Source organism: Calliopsis andreniformis, unplaced genomic scaffold, assembly GCF_051401765.1.
Source record: "Calliopsis andreniformis isolate RMS-2024a unplaced genomic scaffold, iyCalAndr_principal scaffold0022, whole genome shotgun sequence".
Lineage (NCBI taxonomy): Eukaryota > Metazoa > Arthropoda > Insecta > Hymenoptera > Andrenidae > Calliopsis > Calliopsis andreniformis.
In genome coordinates this window covers 11,629,748-11,646,387 of record NW_027480432.1, presented here as the reverse complement: position 1 = coordinate 11,646,387, position 16,640 = coordinate 11,629,748, and the positions used below count along the sequence as shown (strand labels likewise).

At 31.0% G+C, this 16,640-nt stretch overlaps 1 protein-coding gene across 1 annotated transcript in view; it reads right to left on the bottom strand.

Moving 5' to 3' along the window:
- The window catches only part of LOC143187006 (homeobox protein unc-42), a 52,029-nt gene that overhangs the window by 12,620 nt on the left and 22,769 nt on the right, over positions 1-16,640 (bottom strand). The window contains exons 3-4 of the mRNA XM_076390924.1: positions 14,904-15,011; positions 4,026-4,208 (exon numbers count right to left, since the gene is read on the bottom strand). Of these exons, the coding sequence (XP_076247039.1) occupies positions 4,026-4,208; positions 14,904-15,011 (291 nt within the window). The remainder of the gene's footprint in view (positions 1-4,025; positions 4,209-14,903; positions 15,012-16,640) is intronic.

Sequence of the window (16,640 nt, the reverse complement as noted above, 5' to 3'; positions counted from 1 at the left end):
ACTGCTTCGCTTCCTCTGAAAAACGTATCTGCTTTTCTGAGTTGTCTCACTTTCGTCGCGGATGTCCAATATTATTTTATCCGCTAATAACTGTGTTTGTATCTTAATATTCATGTTTACATATAGTAGAATGAGTAAGAAGTTAACACTAAAAATAAGCTAATGATTTATGTAGTTATGTAAAACAACTTTCCATAATGTATTTTGAATTCTATCTAGTAGTAACAATACATATACTCTAACCCCCTCCGTTTGTTCTACATTTTTTATTTATTATCCTTCTTTAATAAGAATTACACAAAAGAATAGATGCTTGAAATGACCAATGCAATTTCAGGTGCACACAATATTATTTTAAATAATTATTTCTAATATCTTTCAAAGAATCACTATTTCAATTCATCTCACTAATTATTATATTTCAGAATATTTTGTTCAGTTATAATCATCTTCAATAACCAATCCATTTTAAGTAAAACTGTTTCAATTATTATTAATTTCCAAAATTCTCTGCTTGAAATATACTGATTCTGTGTCGTATAGATAATTCATATTTATTTTTTCTTATATTCTAACAATGTCCAAGAATTTACAATTACAATTTAGTAAATTACGATTATGCTATTTTATTATAAGTAGTTAATTTGGTAAAGCAGGTAAAAAATTAACTATAGAGATAAATTTCTCAAGACAAGATAAATTTCATATGGCGTGCCTATTTGTTCAATATACACAGAAGTCAAGGACAAAATTCTTGTAACATTAATGAACTTTACTACTTAGATTTATCTAACTTAGCTTCCTTGTTATTCTTATTACAGTGTCACTGAATAATATGCGCAACTAAAAGAAAACCAAGAAGGTCCAAATAGCTCCATTTAAATATTCAATTGTTACATGAGCCTCTTGTTACGTTGTGCTAGACATTTTATTAAACAACCAAGACAATGAAGATGTAGCGAATATTGTTCGATAATCTTGTCACAGTGAAATTTCAACCGCGGTTTCGAAGATCGATTAAAGGAATTTCAAAGCGTTTTTATTTGGCAAACCGGCACGCTCGACGAATTATTGGCTTAATTAAACTGGTAGGCATTCGGTAATCCGTCCGACCCAACTAATCAGTCGAAATGCAATTTAGGTACATCGACCGATAGCGATGCGCCGGACGTACGCTCAGGTGCACTTCAATTTAATACCTCGGTTAAAATCATTAACGAGAAACGCATCGAATTCATTCGCGAAGAGACATCGGTTACTGGATTTGTAGCAACCTATGTGTAAACTTGACACTTACTCGAAATTTTTACTTCTGATTGAAACGCGGATAATTATGCAACTATTTAAATTTTAATGATTCCGATGAAGTTATTCCACACATTTATGACGCTCCATTTTGAGTGTTCATAAGTTAATATAACACGATTTATTAAACGCGTTTTGAGAGGCATTTTGTTTCAATTGTACACAAAAATAAAAATTCTAAGTTATTGCGAAATTGAAATTTAATAGAGTGATCCCCTAACCTTGTCTACTAATTAGTTCTGAAGTAAGCGACATAGTAAATCGAAAACAACGTAAGCTGAGGTGGCTATAGTACATGTTGCATGTTGTATATTTCATAAAATTCTAAAAAAATAACTGTTTTTCTGATATTTGTATTCAAAATCCGAGTTGTTTACGTGAAATGAAGTTATATCTTCATTAAAATTATGATTTTAAAGGTATGTCACTGTTGCAGCAAATGAATAATATGTACCTCTATTAACATTATAACTATATGCATATGTACACTACCGAGCATAAATATTTAGACGCTTTCACATTAGTGGAAGTGCATGGAATACACTTCTTTATTTGTACTGATTAATATTAGTTAATAATGTTACTTTCATCGGTATTTGTTAACGTTATACAGTAGTCGTCTGAGATATAGTTTGTAGTTAAAATTATGTTAGAGAATTTTATTTGAAGTGCATTTTATGCATTTCCAATTAAGTGGTATCTTTAGTTTTTTATTATAAGGATCTAAATAAGCTTTTAATATTTTTTCACCCTTTGATTCATAGATTAAATCAAACTTGGCCTTTTTGGAGGTAAACAAAGCTATTTTTACTTATGAATTGATATTGTTTTTTATAAGGAAATTAATGCTAAAGCATTATCCAATAATAAGAATGTTTGAAATGGTAAATTTTAGAAACAATAATCATGTATAACCTTAGCAATGAAGTGATTACACATCCACACTTTAAAAACAGGTATCGTAACCTAGGCTTTGCAATTTTATGTCCATATTTTAGGCAGAGTCTTTTTAGTAACATTTTTAAATGTTCTTCGATTTTCAGAACAACAAATTAAGAGACACGTTAATTTAGAATCTTCAGCAACATTTCCACCGAGCATTATCGTGATTTGGTCTTCGAAATTTAAAAATCAGGAAATTGTTTTTTTGTATACCGAAGGTCTTTTTAGACTTTTTTTCCAAAACAATACAGTTTTGCTGAGATTAAAAGTAATTTTATCATACTCTGCATTCACCGATCCACTATATTCTCCGATAAGTGTAATGCTTTGCTAATTACAACGTTGCTTAAAAGGAGTATATCATAAATTGCTTGCAAAAAACTGTTCAATATTTCCTTCATCTCTAGCTACAATTTATAATTTTTCAAAAATTAATTTTACTTCATTATCCCTGATCAGATGGGCATCTTTTAAATTGTAACTAATGACAGCATTATATCTTTAATAATGCTTTAATAATGCAGCAACAAGTCCATGGTATTTGTTAGTGATATTATTATATATTAATCGATAATCTTTTACTTTTGCTAAGATTCACTTTTTGCTTTTCAAATTTTTAACTGCCTTTGTTGGAAGATTCCTTTCCTACTGATGTCCAAATTTCTCATTTTATTCTCGAAGATTTTTATGATATTTCATTTTGTTTCCAAGGTAATAAGTTTTCCCTTTCTCACTAGAAAAAGTTTTTCACTTAATATCATAATAACTGATTTCTTAAACAATAATTACTACACGATTGATTCTTTCTTTGTTGATTATCACTTAGCATCAAACAACACTGCACTTTAAAAATGCAACATGCCTTTGTAATACTAATATATGTATGCACATATCTAAGCATGTAGACACAAATCTAATTATTACAGTTTGTAAATCTAGCTGATTATCCTTGTTAATTGTTAATTCTTAACAACTCATCAATTGTTTTGTTTCTACATCAATAGGTAGGCATCAAGTAAGGCATCAATACTTGACAACAATTGATCAATTAAACTAGATTTCACATCTTGTAGAACAAGTGACTGCCGTGTTCTTAACAGAAATTAATTAATAATACAAGTAGATATTTAGATTTTAGTTGAATAAAGACGAAAGAAATTCGATGGGGAAAAACGAATAGAATGAATAGGTATTTTGGTACCGCGAATGCCGAAGGTAGCTTCCCAAGGGGTAAATATCTGATTTTTATGATACTCCGCAGATTTGTGAATTAGCTTTAAATATTCGACATGTGTCCTTTTTGCTTGCTATTTTCCTGTTGAAGTGATGAAAAATGCTCCCGAACTGTAAAATATATGTGACCTAGTATCTTAGAAAATATTTGGTATTGGTAAAAAATGTAAACTGGACGATTACATATTTTTTAAAACTTTGTGGTTTTTAAAGATATCTATTTGCTTAAACAATATAGTGGAAAATAATATCTATATTTTTGTTGATTTTTCGGATAAAATATTGTTCTTCGCATTTAGTAATGTTTTATAACAGATCTGAGATATTAGGTCACGTACCTACTTATTTCACATCTAATTTTGAGGGTGATTTTCAGCCCCTTTAACATGAATAATGAAGAAAAATATATTCTTTTAAAAGAATCTTATATGACTTAATGTATATTCTTTCTTAATGTATCTTGTAGATTGCAGATAGAACAGTACTAATAGTTCCGTAAAAGGTTGCTTCTTTACACTTATATTAAATTTGGAATTAAAACTTACTTGAGGATAGCGATTTATTCCATTTATGCTATTGTGTGGATGAGGATAAGGCTGATAACCTCTGCTAGCACCAGGGTAAATATTCCTCATCATAGCACCTTGGCAGGCAGGAATTGGAGTCAAAGCTTTCTGGAGCTGCTTTTCCTGCTTCCGGTATTTTGCTCTTCTATTTTGAAACCAGACCTGTTGATACAATAAAGACAAATTTAAATACCTGTTACGTTTAAGAGTGACATTGAATATCTGATACAAATTTTATATTTGCTTGGGTATCGGTATAAAGGTGTTAGTACATGCATACGTACGGATTATGTACAAGTTATTTAAGCAGTAACCTTGATCTCCATAAGTATTTTCATCATTTTTAAAGATATGGAGAAACTTGTCAAATAAAAGTTATATATCATGTAGGGGGTCATAATTCGACAGCAATACTTTTCTTATCGCTAGAAGAGTGTCGGAGTTTTGGAGGTTACCTCCACTTTCTTAAATTGCATACTATATTTTTTTATTCCTAATAAAATAGTGAATATTTAGACGATTTCAATGACCTCCAAAACAAGATTATTCAGTAATAGATAACAGGCCAAGACAATGATAATTGAAATCGTCTAAATACCTGCTACATATTTTACTATTGTGACACACGGAGCGACCTTAGTTAACACTATCAGGGACTGACTCTTCCAGCTCGCGTTCTGATAACGTCTGTATGCGTAAATGATACTATGAATAAAAAGTATAGCATGCCATTTAAAAAAGAAGATGACCTCCGGAACTCCGAAAGCCCTCTACCTATAAAAAAAATTATCAATATCATACTATGGCATCCTCCATGCCATACAGCTTTTGTGTGACAAATTCTCTTCCATATCTATAAAAATAACGGAGATATTAATGGTGGTTAATATTATTGTATTACGCTGTATGTATATAGATTTTCGTGACGTCTTATTCATCTGTTTTAATTTCATTGCGTCTAATGATACTACTAAATTAGTCGACATATAGGTAATTTGTTTTCTCGTGAAAAAAGTAACATTATACTGGATTTTCGAAAGGTACAACACTCATTGAACATATTTATATAGCTTTGAAAACCATTACGCAAAATGTTCAACTTCTACTGTTGTTTATTGGAATGTATCTATTACTTGTACAAGACAGAGACATTTCATTTGGATTACCAACTTTTGAACCTGCCGAAATAAAACAATAGGTTGTCCATCGCCATTTTACATCAGGTAATATTTATTGTTTCGCGGGAACCGATATTGCCTGAATTAGGGTTGCCTGAATTGTCACCCACGATTCTGCAGTATCTACACAGAATCTCTGAACCGCCTCCATCTCTTTCCCTGTATTCTCGTTCGTATTTCCCCCTTCTTCACGGTTCTTATTATTTCCTACCAACCAACCCCTCTTTTCTAGTAACATCCACACCCTCCTCCTCTTCCACCACTACCACCCCCCCATACAGGGGAGAAAAGCCTCACTTCTGGCTAGGGTCGGCTTATTTCCACTCTAATGGTGACGTTACTGGTCGGTCTTGATTGGCCAATGCCATGACTATGACGTCAAACCAAGCTTCCTCATTGGCCAACACGTTTTATCGACATTTCTACTCTACACCCCACCTCTTTCCCTCTATCTCTCTCTTTCTGTGTGTTGCGCGCGCGCACGCCATTGCAGAAGTAGGCAATGCAAGGGTGAGTCGATCGAATTTCCTCTCTTACTTTCTCTGTTTTTGTCTATTCTTTTCTATGGTATTCCATTATTTACGATATAACCATTTGATATTAGTAATTTAAAGAATAATATAAATCAGTTTATTCGAATATATAGATAGATACTTCTCTGATATTGTAAAGTTACATGTTTTTGTTAAAACGCAAAAGAAATCATCTGCAGAAATAATTATTTCAAATTAACTGAATTTGATAACATTGTTTAGATTAATACTTCACATATTTAAGTATAAAATGCAATAAAATTTGCGTAAGAAGCGGAGGCAACGTGATTGATTTCAGAAACATAACTGTTTTTTGAATAATACTTTAGCATTGTAAAAAGAAACAGTTTTAATACTTCAATCATCAAATTTATTAATGCTGTCCGAATTCAGAAGTCTGCAGTATGAAGTCCTGAATATTTCTCGTATTTGAAATTCAAATCATCTAGAACATGTTCGAATCAACTCAAGTACTCGATTGTCCAAGTGATGTATCAAGTAGCTCGAATATTCGAAGAAAATTCAAAAAATTGAGTCTGTTTGAGTGTTTGAATGGCTTCCTTGCATTCAAGCTGCTTGATTTGAAGTTAACAATTTGAATCGGTTTGAGTTACTTGATCTTCAAGGCAATGATATCTAACAATTATTATTTAATGGCGATGGATATTCTAAGGCTTCTGTTCAATATACGAGTAAATAGTATCTATATCTATTTACAAATAGTGTTATAAACTACCTAAACGATCGAATGTACTCACTATCGATACTTGACTCTCATTAATTTTATCCGTGGAAGCTAAAACTCGTTCGTGCTTTGAAAATACATTGAAAATATATGTCTTTATAAGCATTATCAATTACAGGCGGAGTACCTATTGTACGAAAAATATGATAAAAGTCAACAAAACCTTTTCTTTTCAAGTACTCCGAAAGAGCTTTCTGAGAACATGCTTACGCATGTCCCTTAAGGCGTGCACATCCTACAAGAAGTGGAAAGCTAAGAGTTCCTACTTAATTCAATAACTGTACTCTCCAACCCTCGCTTTCACCCTCCGACAACGTTCTAGCTTGGAGGTAGGAATATATGTAGTATAGCGAAGAGATAGGATAGCAAAAATACCTCTCAAGGGGAGAACAGCTCAAAATGTCTGCTACTTTGAGGACGACGACCAAGAAAACTCCTCGACCGAACCTATGCCTGAAGGAACATTTTGCACTCTAATAGCTAACCCACGATGCAGACAGAAAATGGATTATTTTCTAGAGGAAGGTATGGATGTTTCTTCTCCTATTCTTCGCTTTCTGATTTCAATTTCTGTCTGCAATATCTCCTTTCCTCTTTGCAAGTACGTATAAGACAATAATAACGTAAGAGACACGATTATAAATCTTATATTCTCTAACTAAACATATGTATATACATCTATAAGTCTACAAACGTTCCATCCTCTTTATTATTAATGATTGTGACATATACAGACTGTTTGACAAAAGGTAGTATATTAATATTAATAAATATATTAAGAATGGCAAAGTTGTATTTCGGACTTCGTTTGAGACTGACTTGGAATTTACTCTGCTGCTAGTGTGCATTGACTAGACACAACGAAGCTAATAGAATATAACGCGTATTTTAGGCGTTTTTACATTCATTAATAACTCTGAATCACAATTTTCATACATGTACTTGATTTTCGTCTTATTCTGACACATAAAATTAAAATTCTTAAAATTTTTGGCATCTATGGTCGAACACCCTGTATACTCTACTTTTATTTGTACATGCATGTTTACTAAATATTTGGAGATTATAATTGCATGTTTTTATTTTAATTTTTTGAGAATAAACGTAAAACATTTCGCAAATAGTATAGTTAAGAAACTAGATAAATAGCTAAAAAAGAACCATTGGGATGAAATTTCAACGTATTCAGTTTAGTTTGTGCCTGGAAACCGTAAATAATAAAAAATCTAGAAGTCGAATTATAAAAGCCTAAAATTGTCCGCATAATACTTGTTTCAAATAATATCTATCATCAAATGAAGTTAGCTTTATTGTCATTACATTTAAAATTCTATTATTATATTTAAAAATTGTAAATAAAAATTTTCAAAGCGTTTAATCTTCGACTATGTTTCTAATTTTCATGATAATAAAGAATACAATATATTCACAGTTTACTTGTGAATTCATTTATGTCAAACTAAAAATTAAATTCGTTATATTACACAAAAACATAATGTTAAATAACTGTACCTTTTAAATGCTTCGTCTTGAATAATATAAATAATTCACTGAATATCGTCTCATTTATAAATTCAATATACTTTAATAAAGCAATCATTGAAAGCTATTCTTCCTTTAAAAATTGCATATAGACGAAATATTTTATAAAATAATAGAACAGAAAATATATTATAATGAAAAAGAAAAGAATAATTCTGTTTCCTTCGTGTATAACTCAAAAAATTCTTGAACATCATATTAAACCTGAAAACTTACATCGACGGTTTTTATACCTTTCATAAATTCTCTTATTTCCTCCTAGATCGGAAGTCGATTTTCTCGTCAAACGCCCAGCAGGTAGGCTTCGATCGAAGCCGAATCGAAGTAAAAAGGTCGAATGAAAACTTAGCTAACTTAATATCGGGGCTCAGATTCACCTTTCTTTTTCCTCGACATAATGGGATTTCTTGTGCGGCGATTCGAGAATTATTCTCTTACCACGGCGTTACCCTTTTTTTATTATTATCGTTACCTTGAAGGCTTCCTTTATCCATTCAATTCGTTTTCGGCAGTTTTTCTATAATTTTTGATTCCCGAAAATACATTGTATATGATATTAACAAATTAGCATAGGGATTCTACTTGGATGCACGTTTTATTTTTTCAATTTGCAAATGTACCCACTATAACTTTAAAATACAAATGCTACTCAAGTACCTATTTAAGGAACTTTGAAGCATATTTATTGCCCTTTTAAATTACGCTACTTTTATATAAAATGTTAAATAAAGAATCATTACAAACTAATAGGTTTACAGTTTTAATACCACTGGCTAAATATCTAAAATTATAACAGCAAGGTAGGTGTCTATCAAATTTCCCTACTATTAATCATGTAGACATTGTTGTATTATGTATTATATATTATATTTTACACAGTAAAAGTACCTTTAAATAATAAAAACTAAAAGAAACCTAATGCCAATATTTTTTACATTTACTGAAATTAAAGTAAGGTTAATATTTTTGTTATTTATCCTTCAACAAAGGCTGAATTCAGCTCGATACAGAAATTTGCGATTCTTGTATTGAGGTTAGAAAAGTAGATGAAATAGCTGACTCAAGACTTGGTTGCATAATGTACAACGTGAATAATAAAAATTACAACAATAATATTAATGCCACTAAGTAACTGTCCCCTTCCAATATTTTTTTATTTCGCGTATGTGTAGTACTCCAAAAACTATGCAACACGTGTTTTTCTTATATCTGTGGATATTCGGTTTGAAAGGTAAGACCCACCCGCAAAGATTAAACGTGTAGCAAAAATAATTGGAATCTTTCATGTAAATATTGAATTCCTTAGAATTTTAATGTGTACGTGAAATTACTTTTCGTCGTAATAAACCTACTATAGAATTTCAGTTTTTCAAAGAGGTTTGTTTTTTAGAGTAAATTACTCCATGTTAAATTCTTCATACCAAAAATTGATTTGAAATGTAGATATTAAAGTGATAATATGTATTCTGTAATATTGATATATTTTTCTGAAAAATTTCAATTATTCTTATTACACGTTCGATCTTTGAGGGTAGGTTTCTAACACAGTATTTATAATTATAGGATTATATATTATAAATGATGACAGTACATGAACAGCGCGACACCGAATGAAAGGGAGATAGTAAGTAGGGAACGTGATGACAAAGTTGTGATCAGTTGGGGAAGAAAGATGGGGAATGATGCTGTACCGGACGCTGCCATTATATCTGAGCCGCCATTTTAAATTGAATTTTCTCCACCCTAGATCTGAAATGTTTTGGTCTTATCGAGGTTCTTTTTTCCCTGCGAGACGAGGGGTAAGATAAGGAGAAGATAGGGAAGACGGAAGGAAAAATATATAAGGGAACTCGAGATCCCTACAGCTATGTTTTTATCTTTTTTCTGTTTGCAACTCTTACTCTACGTAAATCTTGTCTCTTGGATAAATATTAAAGTTCTGTAATTTCCTGTTTTGACATATCTTTATATCTACTACTAAATATCTGTTTGTATAAGTACATGCATAGGTGTGACGAAGAAATTAAATCGACATAATTATACAGTAAACTTATGCTAAATTTTTTGACAGGTCTCAAAAATATTATTAATTTTTAATATCAAATTCTTACGCAGAGAACTATCTAAGGCAACGAAACAAATGAAACATTTTTTTCTCTCAACTCTAAAATCACCAAACTATTAGATAGGTATAAGTAACACGTTTTACCAAGATGGGGTAATAAAAGTTTATAACTTAGTTTTGAAATATATCTTTAAATTTAAATGTATAACTGTTTCTGCACTCAATCTGTGGTACTTGCTACATATCTTATATTATCTAACAAAAGAAACAAATAAACATAAAACCAGCCTAATAGGTAAGCTTTAAGAAAGTACCTATTTACATTTACTTATTGTTTATTTTCACAGGTTATCATCTTTGAGATTTGATATTAAATAGCTATCTTGTTCTAAAATACTGTCTGTACATGTTTTTTGAACATATGGTGCCCACAAATGTCTCAAAAAATAATTAAACATTCTACTTTCAAGAAAATGAAACTATATCTTAAGAAAAATATTCAGCAAAGAAGAAAAGCAGGATTTTCTAGAAGTGAATTTAAATTGAAATATTCGTTCCTCTTAAATAATCGAGTAAAATAGTACATCAATTAAAAACTATATTAAGGTACAAAATTTTTAATTTTGTGAATTAAAACCTGTTAACTTATACCTAAGTGCTACAAGTATAAGTTTCATATATAAAAACATTAATGGAGATATCTGAATATAAATATAGAACTACAATAAAAAGTTCAAATTAATGTATTTAGTTTGTTGTTCTATGAGGTCACACAAAAATTGTATCTAAGATCCTCCTTTTCACCCTTACAAGTCTCATTGAGACACTCTTAACATTCGTTACATTAAATAAATTTTTCATATATAACATTAAGTTTTTCGGAAGTTAGGATTATAATCCAAATTTTATTCTATAATCTAATAGTTATAAGGGAGAATAATTATGTAAAAAAAAGCGTGTCCCTTTTTAGATTCTTTACGTATTCCATTTAACTCCACGTTAAACTGTTTCATTTGGTCCCACATGAGATAATTTAATGCATATTTAGTATTTACATTTCAACGAAATTAAGCATTCGGTGATTTAACACCTTTAAAAATCAAAATTTTATAACAAAACGCTGTCATTTCAAAGTGCACTTTTTGAAGAAATTTATTATTGTTAACTGACTGATAAAAATTATTTGTATAAAATATAGTGATATTTGAATAAGTATGTTATTTCTGACAATGAGTAAAGACTTTGGAAGATCAAAGTTTCTTCATATTTTCACATTGATCAAACTAACGAATTGATTCGAGCGAAATCGCATAGAAACGTTCAGAAGGTAACAGGTAAAAACATCGAAAGCAACGTATTACTTTTGTACTTGAGAATGAAATGAACGTGTTCGAAAGTCTCTGCCACACTGGTGAAGTCACTTCCTACCTGGACACTTTGTGCATGAATTATAACCAGCGAGTAAAAGCAAACCGCGTTTTACTTGGCATCACAGTTTAACAGGGTTAAGTCGCCGTGGTTCTCGGGCTTTTAACTCAAACAACACCATCCTGCATTATATATCAAAAGAACGAAACGCAGTGGCGACTGTTTTAATATGTACCGCTCAGAATTCTGGGGCTTAGCTATGTTGCGTACAGACGTAACACGAATGGTGTACCGAGCTATGTACTCTCCCTATCCATCCTTCTTTAACGTCGTTAAAAACCACGCTACTACTCTCGAATCTGTTCCATCCCTTCTCTCGACAGTTTTAACTTTTCACAAAATGGCATCGTCCTCGTTTTTCGAAATTTCAATGGAAAATGTTACTATGTTATTAGTATCGGTCACATCATTTCGTTTCTAAATATTGCAATCGATAAATCAATTCCTGGTTAACAATAAGTGTCACTGTGGGGTTACATCCACCTCGAGACCCGCAAGAAACTTACAAGTTTGAGAATTTGTGAGAAAGGAAACTATGAGTGGAAGTGATGCCAAATGTGTTTTCACTGAAAGACGTCTCTTACTTAGCTGTATTATCGAACATTTTCATGAAAAAATATTATCAACTAAAGAAAATATTGCCGAAATTTTTTAAGCGCGTGTTGGTGAACATTCCCCAGCTTAAACGATGTAAGTATCTGAAATTAAAAACTGAATGGATATTACAAATAAATAATGTTTAGAAATCCCTGACGATCTCCAAATTTTCATTTTGTATTTTGTTACAAAATGACGCCCGTGTGAAGTTGAAATATGGAATTTCGATGGAAAAATCTGTCTTTCTCTTTAGTTATTGAAGAATTGAAACTAAAATTTAAAAAAGTGATATTGTCGAGGATTTCTAAAGTTTATCTAGTTTTAATGTTCATTTGGTTTTTTGCTTTCAGATGTGGCGTTTATGCTAGGGAATGTCCACCAGCAAAATAAACACATCTTCTACAGATGGTAATATCTTTTTTAGTTAATAATATTTCTTTATAAAAATTTAAGATAACATAACTATATAGAAGATGTATTTTTCAATAGATAAACAGTTGGCATCATTTCCACTAATACTTTTGTTTAAATTCTCGAACTCGTAAATTTTCTGCGGATTTTTAGGTGGATGTAACCCCTTAAATAATCGATTTCTGGTAAACTGAATAATGCTTTTAATTTGTATATAATTATCGAATTTTGAAAACTAATTCATCAGTCAGAGCTATAAACGAACATTATTTTCGCTGAGCTCTATTGCATAACATGAATCTTTAAAAGTACTGTCTTTAAGGTTCCCTTTATAAAATTTTACTCAATAATTATAAATGCTTCTCTTCCAAATATGGAACAACTGGTTGTTGTCATTGACAACATTTAGTTAATGTTTTTGAATTTACAACTTTGATGTGTATATCACAGAGCTTTATTTGAAAGGTCTCGTCTTTATACTTTCTGATCGATTTTGCAACCCCTGAAAGACATGGGGTGTCTTGGATCGACATTTGCGCTCGTAATTTCATTTCGTCACCCTACGTGCGTCTTTGATTCAATTACAACATGAGTCAGGATAAAAAATAGATTCACAGAGCATACATTTGTAACTTTAAAAAGTATCCAAGTAACAAAGTAAATAATATTGCAAATTTCAAAGTTAACTTTTCTATTAAAGCAATATGCAAAATACTCTTTCATTAAATTGTGTACTAGGCACCTTTCGTTTTTCAAAGATCCTTTCACTTCTTTCCTTAAAACTTATTGGAAAGTAATTTTACAAACCGGTATAATGATCCAAGATGTTACCGAAAATTTCTTTACCTAAGAAATACTATGCTACGAATAAGAAAAGCAAGCATTAATCTGTAAATATTGCAAATCGAAAATATAATAGATCCATATTTATAATAAGTTAACTTAACAGTTATTTTCTATGATGTTTTATATTTTTAGGTGTTCATTTTCTTTGTTTTTAATTATTGTACTATAAAGGCGAATGGCGATTTTCCAAGTACCTACGTAAAGTACTTTCTTAAATAAATCTACCGAGAAAGATATTATTACTCTAAATATTCTACTGAGAAAGATATTATATGCAAGATTTTTTACATTAGTTTACGAAAATAATAAATTCCAATTAATTTGCAAGTGGGGAAAGTGTAGCTTTTTACAAAAGTAAATAGAACTTACAGGATTATGATTTATTAGACAAAGTTTGAATTAGGAGAAAATCAATTTTGAAAATCTGTAGAATCTACAGAGTTAACTTGCTAGGAGCTTACAACTCACTTACAAAGAATAGAATCTGCCTTTTTGAACTACATGTATGCATTGATGAATTACTTTGTTTCATTACATGTACAGAACTATTTCAAATAATGTAGTACTAACGAGTTTATGACGCAAAAATTACGTTTATACGCCTTTCACAAGCGTTTTTACCTACCTTGATTATTATTTATCATTTATTCTATATAAACTTTGTACTTTTTAATTTTAATTTATGGGATTAATTATACATGGTACTAGTAATATAACTCACAATAACCATCACAATGTCATTCAACAAACTAGGTGTTGGCATTTTTAATTGACGCAGGTACTTATCGAATCGTTAAAATTAATGTTTAAATTCATTTCATCGATGAAGTATTTGCTCCATATAACCATATGACTGATTATTAACAACAATTTTATACAATATGAGAGATCATTTAAAAGAAAGTAGGATTGTGAGCATAATAATAAGCTCATAGCGCATTAATATTGCATACCTCAGATTATGTAAATACATTATTGAATTACGTATAAAGACAATAAAAAAATGTGGTCCAGTTTTTGGTTTAGATGTGTAGGTAAAAACGTATCAATTGGTAAAAAAATGACAAGTCTTGCGATGACATTTCCAGATAATATCTGTACATTTTTACTCGTAAAATTAAATAATAAGAAAATATTTATATGTACTTCGTACTTCAATGCCGAGAATTACTTATTGAAACCAAATTGAAATTGTATCAACACTATTCGTGTAATTTTATCAAAGGAAAGAGCAGATTTCGTTGAGAGTTTACATACTGATTTTCATCAGCCTGTCGAAAATTGTTAGCAAATTCTACTTGTATAGTAACTTAATATAATCGCTTAGAAAGAATTTCTAAATTTTTTTTAGAAAAAAATGTACATGACTTACAGTGAGGAACATGATACATTGTACATGTACACGTAATAGAGTAAAATAAATGTTGTTACTGTACTTGTTTATTTGTGTAAAATTTGTTTGTAAAATATAGTGTAAATCTATTTTCCAAATAAAATTTACAATGCACTCACCTGAATTCTTGCTTCATTCAATTTGGTGGACCTCGCCAATTCTTCCCTGCAGTATATATCTGGGTAATGTGATTTTGCGAATGCCGATTCCAGTTCTGCCAACTGCTCCTGCAAGACATTTCGAAAGTTGTAATAAATTGATATAAACTACATTACAGAATATTGAAATACGATATGAAAGAATTCGGATTAACCTTCGTAAACCGACGATGGGTCATTTGAGTCCTGACTCAGTCTTTCGCGAGGTTGGTTCTCCGAAGTAGGTATATATTAAAGTATATATTACAATAAAAATATTGTTAACAATAGAAATAATAAATATAAAATTCAAAGTGAAGCCATCACTTTCTCGAAGATTGTCAGGAACTTTTCATATAGCGAAAAACCTGTAGTCAAATGGCAGAACCTAATATTTGTCACTTGTTTTCCAAAATTGAGATATGTAAATAAGTACTTTTCCAAGTGTATCTAAATGAGATCTACCAATTTGCAAAAGATGATATTTGTATACCACGTAGTTTAAATAAAACAAAGTGGCAATTTATGACATGTTTATGACATATTTATTTACTGGTCCACGTAACTTTAGAATCACTGTACTAAAATATTAGAAATTCACAACGTATCAGTTTTGCAATCTGACTGCAGAAATGCAAGTACCTACTATTAACATCTTGAAAGAAGTTTCGTGAAACGCATTAGAAGCAATGTTTTTCAGGAGACTTCTTTTCCGAACTCGAACAATGCTTATAGTGTACGGTTGGTAAGTTGGCAGTCGGAGCGGCACAGTGGCAAAGGGAGTAAACCGTTCGCTCCGCCCATCCCCACCTTTGTCACGCAATACTACAGATACTGATTATACTAGATACGACCTATTCGGCCAATAAGGAAAATGTGTGTGATCCGAGTCTACTATTGTGTCCAAGTAGGCTGATTTATTTCGCTACAATTAACTAACCACGCAATTCTTTCATCTGCTGACTTACACCAGATAGGTGTTGATCGTTTGTTTTTCAGTTAAGATAAATATCCTCATACTCGAACGCTTAAGATGTCAAATGTTCTAGTAAGTGGACAACTTAAAAATGCATGTTGCAGTATTTTATTTGTAACGTCTCTGTAGCTGAGTATACTATTATATGATTTTTAGTTGTTTACTAGATTCATTAGAATTTAAGCTTAAAATTAAAGGAAATTAGCATTAGTGTTCAGGTATCGAGACATGGTTGGCTACTGGGGCATTTACTTTAATATCTTCGTATCTGTAAAACACACGTTCCTTTCATCAAGACTTTCCTAAAGCAACCTACAGATGCTGAAACATGTTGCAATGCAAGTATTAACTCAAGCAGAGGGTTTAAGTCATTGGCTCATACGATGTTAAAATGTCACTGTGATGTTTCTGTGTCAGGTGAGCCATTGACCTAAAATTTAAATTCATCGCTGAGTCAATACTTGCAACGCAAGGTGTTTCTACACTTGTATGGTCCGCTTAAGAACATGCATGGGGTTTTTACAGAAAACACCTACTAAAAGAAAACGAGTAGGAAATATTAAGTTTATCTGATTAATGTTATAACTGATAAAGGAAAGCTTTTCATATGCTATTTTTTATTTATTTAATATTACATCTACAACTAGCCTATTCGAGGCCAGCGATGTTCCTTCCGTGCTACATTATATTAAAGACTAACAATTAGAATGATTTAATGGTTTCGTTCTTCTTAGTTTTCTGGC